Source organism: Dendronephthya gigantea, unplaced genomic scaffold (genome assembly GCF_004324835.1).
Source record: "Dendronephthya gigantea isolate DGI-Jeju-01 unplaced genomic scaffold, DenGig_1.0 000895F, whole genome shotgun sequence".
Taxonomy (NCBI): Eukaryota; Metazoa; Cnidaria; class Anthozoa; order Malacalcyonacea; family Nephtheidae; genus Dendronephthya; species Dendronephthya gigantea.
The window spans coordinates 10,058-15,192 of NW_021163905.1; the positions used below are offsets into that span (position 1 = coordinate 10,058).

At 36.2% G+C, this 5,135-nt stretch overlaps 2 protein-coding genes across 2 annotated transcripts; one reads left to right on the forward strand and one right to left on the reverse strand.

Moving 5' to 3' along the window:
* The first annotated feature begins 440 nt into the window (after window positions 1-440).
* On the forward strand, window positions 441-3,216 carry LOC114544656. The gene is made up of 9 exons (XM_028563237.1): window positions 441-1,020; window positions 1,149-1,262; window positions 1,376-1,522; window positions 1,631-1,637; window positions 1,702-1,873; window positions 2,115-2,362; window positions 2,477-2,648; window positions 2,859-3,004; window positions 3,116-3,216. The coding sequence occupies exons 1-9, from the start codon at window positions 511-513 to the stop codon at window positions 3,214-3,216; spliced, it is 1,617 nt and encodes a 538-aa protein (XP_028419038.1). The 5' UTR covers window positions 441-510.
* Window positions 3,217-3,581: 365 nt separating this feature from the next.
* Window positions 3,582-4,831, reverse strand: LOC114544657. The gene is made up of 3 exons (XM_028563238.1): window positions 4,500-4,831; window positions 4,129-4,383; window positions 3,582-3,782 (listed from the first exon to the last, which is right to left on the reverse strand). Exons 1-3 carry the CDS (start codon window positions 4,784-4,786, stop codon window positions 3,608-3,610), a joined length of 717 nt encoding a protein of 238 aa, XP_028419039.1. The 5' UTR covers window positions 4,787-4,831; the 3' UTR covers window positions 3,582-3,607.
* Window positions 4,832-5,135: the final 304 nt, after the last annotated feature.

Below are 5,135 nucleotides of genomic sequence, written 5' to 3' on the forward strand. Positions count from 1 at the left end.
TTTATCCACTAAACATGGAGTACATTGCTGGTGTGGCAAATGGAAACTGCTCTGGTCGGCAAGCCTTAGGACAAAAACTTTTGAAGGACGTTAAGTACACTAGACATTTTATACATTCTTGTACATAGATTTTCCTGTCACAGCATATGTAGAAATAAATATTTTCAAGTCGCATTTTGTATACTTCGTATGATTATATAGCTTATGCTATTTAGTCGCTCCAATGCTAGCGCCAAAAGTGCAAAAACTAAACCACACAAACTTCGGGTGTTAAATAAGACGATGTAATTAAAAACTGATGTGTAGGTTAAAATAACAAAAAATAGACATCGCCTTAAAGGTTTTGTTTAAATCAGCATTTGTTTGTCAATAATTCGATTTTCTATCGATCTACTTATTAAAGTGCTTATAAACCCAAAATGGGTTTTTTGTGATTCAGATAGAGCATAAAAAGTTGGTTAGTAACTTCTAGATTAGTTTTTGCGTTAAAATTTTAATTTCGGAGTTACGATGGCTCAAACAGCAAAATTTGACCATTTTTCAAAAAAAAGTAGCGCGACGCAAATATCACCAAAGAGCCTGGATCCCAGGAACTCATCTTCTACAGCAATCACACTTTTGTATTGCGAGACTGTATATCTTGAGAGTTTTCTGCTTAAAATGCCCGAACGTTGCGTTGTTTTTGGGTGTTCTAACACGGCAGACGCGGAGAATGGTATTTTTCTATACCAGATACCTTTTTGGAACGAAAACGCGACCGTAGCAGCGAAACGAAGGCGAATATGGGTGAACTTCATTCGACGCAGAAGAGACAAATGGACGCCAACACCCTCATCAGTTGTTTGCTCAAAGCACTTCACGAACGACTGTTTCGAGTACGGTTCTGCTACAGTTTCAAAGTATAAGACCCCTAGACTAAAAAGGGATGAGTTGGGAGTTTCTGTGTACCCTACATTGCAAGCAAATCAAATTTTGGGCAGCACAGAAAGTGAACGCACAAAACGCATGAAGCGAAGAGAGGTAAGCTAAGGGATATTAAATCATAACTGTGCCAATGCGCTCTTTATATTCGTGCATATATTTAATAAATGCGCACAATTTGAATATTTTTAAACACTTAAAAATGTTTTGCATTCGACAAATTCGAGACTATAACAGAATCGCCAACAACTTCGTCAAAAATTTCTGGCGTAACTGATGAATTGAAAGCTACGACGGAAAGTGTTGTCTTCCCGACGGATGTTATGGAACACGAATCAATGGTAAGGCTTCTAGCTATATATATATATATATATATATATAGGTTATGGTGGTGTTCAGGCACACATGTATAAAGCAAACACAAGAGTGTGTTAATTAACCTTTGCTGTACTAGATTGGGGCATCACCACAGTCACCACACAAGTGCAGAAATTGTGATTTGTTAAAGAAGGAAAACAAGCGAATCCGTAACTGTTGGGAAACATCAAAACAAAAGCTGGCAGGTGTGAGAAAAGAATTGGATATTCTTAGGGTGCAACAGGTAAACATTTATATTACATAAGGTGTTGTTGCAATAACATCCTTATAGTTGTGTCACAAGGAAACAAGAATAACGTAAAGCATATATAATGTACTGTAAATGGTATAGAGTGTCGGTGATACAATAATGCCTTTTGTAAGTATACCACACTTATATGTTTCTGTAATAATTTACAATAGGTGTAAGTAGTGATGATGATGAGGAAGTTGAGAGCAATGATGAGGAAGATCACAAATCTGAAGATGAGACAGAGGGGCCTTCTGATGATATGTATGAAGATGCAGAAATTGAGACAGAGACAGATACAGCAGATACTGATACTGATGAAGACATTAATGTGCCTTCACATAGGTAAGAAAATGCAGGTCAACTGTTCTCTAATTTTTGCAAATCATTATTTGACAGGAAATCTGCACTCATGTGTAAATTAACAAGTCTTGTTGTAATCCGAACTTTTTTACTGCCACCATTTTAGTTTTGACAATCTGGCCCAATACATACAAACTTTTCTCCAAACTAATTTACACTAGTTCCAAGAGTTTCCTTAGTTTCCTTAGTTTCCTTAGTTTCCTTAGTCCAAGAGTTTCCTTAGTTCAAAAGTACTCACAAAAGTTGCAAAAGTGAGTGGGTGTGAAGCAGTTGCTGAATGGATAAAGCCTTGTACTAACCATTTATACTGGAGTGCAAGAACTACACATGATGGGAATGGTGAAGTTATTTGGGCTAAGTTCTCATCATTTTTAAGTCATGTGGTTAATGAGCACAAAAATCTTGAGAATCCGTTGTTCAACAAATGTGGGCATAAAGAGACAATTGAGCCACGGAAATGGTTAGATAAAGGTTTGTTGAAGTGCATGCAATACTATTTTATCATCATAATATGGTGATATGCATGTGTGTCAATATTATGGTAGTATTTATGTACAATCTGTTTATGTTGTGACATATTCTTAGATTCAGTTGCCTATGAGAAAATGCAGTCATCTCTTACTAACAAAAGGCTGATAAAAGGAATAAAGCATGCATCTCCAATGGACCAAACAAGTTGCCTAGAAGGATTCCATTCTGTGCTGAACCAATTCTCTCCCAAGATGATAGGCTATACCTACAGAGGAATGTTTTGCAGGTAATTACTGTATGCATTCAAAAGATAGTGTAATGATGTACAGTTTAAATGCTTACTTTTGTTCTAGCAATTTATTGATATCACCAAAATAAGAGTTTGAAACAAGATGTGACATTTACCTAAATGATGGGAAAATAAATTTCCAGGAGGCCACCCTTTGCCACATGAGTGCTAAAAGTATCACTTATAAAGCAGTGTCATTTTTTGCAGACATGCATTAGCAGTCATGCACTTTAATCAGAATCTGTCTCGGGAAGCAAGATTGAAAAATGGTGTTGAACAATACAATGTTGTTTATCCCAAGTTCATGAATGGGGAAGCAGTTGTCAGAAAAGTTCCAGTAAAGCAAAACTTTGGTAGGTTGATTGGATAATTACAAACCAAGGATTCATGTAGAAGGCACTTTAATATATATATATAATATATATATATATATATATATATAATATATATATATATATATATAGATTATGTGGATAAAATATATCAAACCATGTTAGAGGCTATTGCGAATAAAAAACTGGAAGATGCAATAGATGACCTAAACGAAAAAACACACCACCCATGAATACCATGCTAAGTAAGCAGTCAAGAGAAGAAGCAATACAAAAAAGAAAACAAGGGATGCAATGCAACTTTCTGATGTTCCTCCAACAAACCCAGGTATTTTAGAAGTTGTTGATGCATTTACACTTAAGATCAGATAACAATATAGGTACAATGATGGTTTACCATTTCTAAATTTTATCCCACTCCTCTTTTTAGTTCCCACTGTTGAAGTTGGAACCCAAAGTCATGCTTTAAAACAAAGAAATGCACCAAAATGTAGGCTGTGCAAGCAGCCAATGAAAGGTCACAAAAATGTTGTTGACTGTCCAAAAAATAAAAAAGATTAACAATATTTTTATTTGCATTTGTTCATACATTTTTACACAATTTACATTTGAACCAAAGCAATATTATTCGCTTTCTTCATCTGTCTCCAGTTCTTCATAGCCAGTGAATGCACCATCCATGGGTTTATGTGTTAAACGTATAGCATTGTATGCACAAGAAGGCAATGGAATTCTTTTGTCCCTTAATCGGCCATGCACCATGCGAGTAAATTGTCGATAGGCAACAACTCTCAGAAATCTAAGGGATTACAAACCAAAATCATTCCTTTTATTTGAGCCTGATGAACAGTAATGCATTGTGCAATAGCAAATGGCAGTCACAACAGGGCAACTAAGAGTAAGCCTGTCAGAATTTAACAATCTATGTAATGATACAGTTTTACTGCAATTATCATAAACCAGCTTTTTCAATTCTTCCCAGGGGCATCCAAGTTTATGCAACTACCCCAGGGTGTGTTTGGTATAACTCAATTCTTTCAGTTTCAGATGCCCCTTCACAGGCTGCATTAAGATGATAATAATATTATAAACACGACAATGATGACAAAGGCCACGTTGTGTCTGTTATTATTGAATAAACATACCTTTGTTTTGAGCCACTTTGCTTATATCTATGACCCTGACGGGTTTTGAAATTGTCAGCAGCAAGCTCCAACGACCATCTGTTTAAGCAAACAGCTGGAAAACCAGGATGATTAACTATACAAGTCAATTTCTGTTCCTCACTTGACTCCTCAGAAAAGTCATCAATAAATTTTGCGCAACCCTCGATTTCGTGGCAACAACGACACTCTTTAGCATTTTGCAGCATTTCAATGCTACAGTTACCACAACTGCACCTAACGAAAAAATATACAACTTCAGTTGAACAAGACAAAGCAAATTTTAATACAATTTTTATACCACGTGCTACTGGAATATTGCGATAAATCACAATGACATAATACGCAATTACCAGGAAGTTAAAGTTTTTCTTCCATTCCAGCGGAGTTCTAGTTCTGCCATTGTTTGGTTATTTTCTTCCCGCGCTCTGTTATAATTTTCTAGCCAAACATTATCCGCGATAGGTTCGTCAAAGTAGGCCTCGGGGTCTGTGTTGTCATCCATTTGGCTGTCCTCCGGAATATCAGGATCGAATTCTGCGTCGCATTTCTCGCTTTCTTTACGCTCGTCTTCCATTTCATATGGCATAATGGTAGCAGTATTGCTATTCACACTCGAAAATGAACTAGAGCTCGACATTTCAAGAACTTTTATTTAAAAATGGCCAGATATTTCCAATTTGTTTACTAGAAAATGTTTCATAGTAAAGTAAATGGACGTGTTCCTGGTTCCCAGTCCCCCATTGCGCGCTACTTTTTTTTAAAAAAATTGACTTTGCCGCCCAATATCTCCAAAATTAAAATTTTAACGCAAAAACTAATCTAGAAGTTACTAACCAACTTTTTATGCTCTATCTGAATCACCAAAAACCCATTTTGGGTTTATAAGCACTTTAAATTTCAACATGACACTTGCCAAGCAAGTTACGTCATGCGCACATTGGGCAAAAAAACGTGTGACTCGATTTGGCTTCAGTTTCATATCTGTA

Excerpts from the sequence above, each read along its gene's own strand:
- LOC114544656 (XM_028563237.1), top strand. The coding sequence starts at position 511 with ATGGCTCAAACAGCAAAATTTGACCATTTTTCAAAAAAAAGTAGCGCG. Across the intron at positions 1,263-1,375 it reads TTATGGAACACGAATCAATG|ATTGGGGCATCACCACAGTC; the intron begins GTAAGGCTTCTA and ends TTGCTGTACTAG. Across the intron at positions 2,649-2,858 it reads TACAGAGGAATGTTTTGCAG|ACATGCATTAGCAGTCATGC; the intron begins GTAATTACTGTA and ends CATTTTTTGCAG.
- LOC114544657 (XM_028563238.1), bottom strand. The coding sequence starts at position 4,786 with ATGTCGAGCTCTAGTTCATTTTCGAGTGTGAATAGCAATACTGCTACC. Across the intron at positions 4,384-4,499 it reads AGAAAAACTTTAACTTCCTG|GTGCAGTTGTGGTAACTGTA; the intron begins GTAATTGCGTAT and ends TTTTTTCGTTAG. Across the intron at positions 3,783-4,128 it reads CAAAGTGGCTCAAAACAAAG|ATTTCTGAGAGTTGTTGCCT; the intron begins GTATGTTTATTC and ends GTAATCCCTTAG.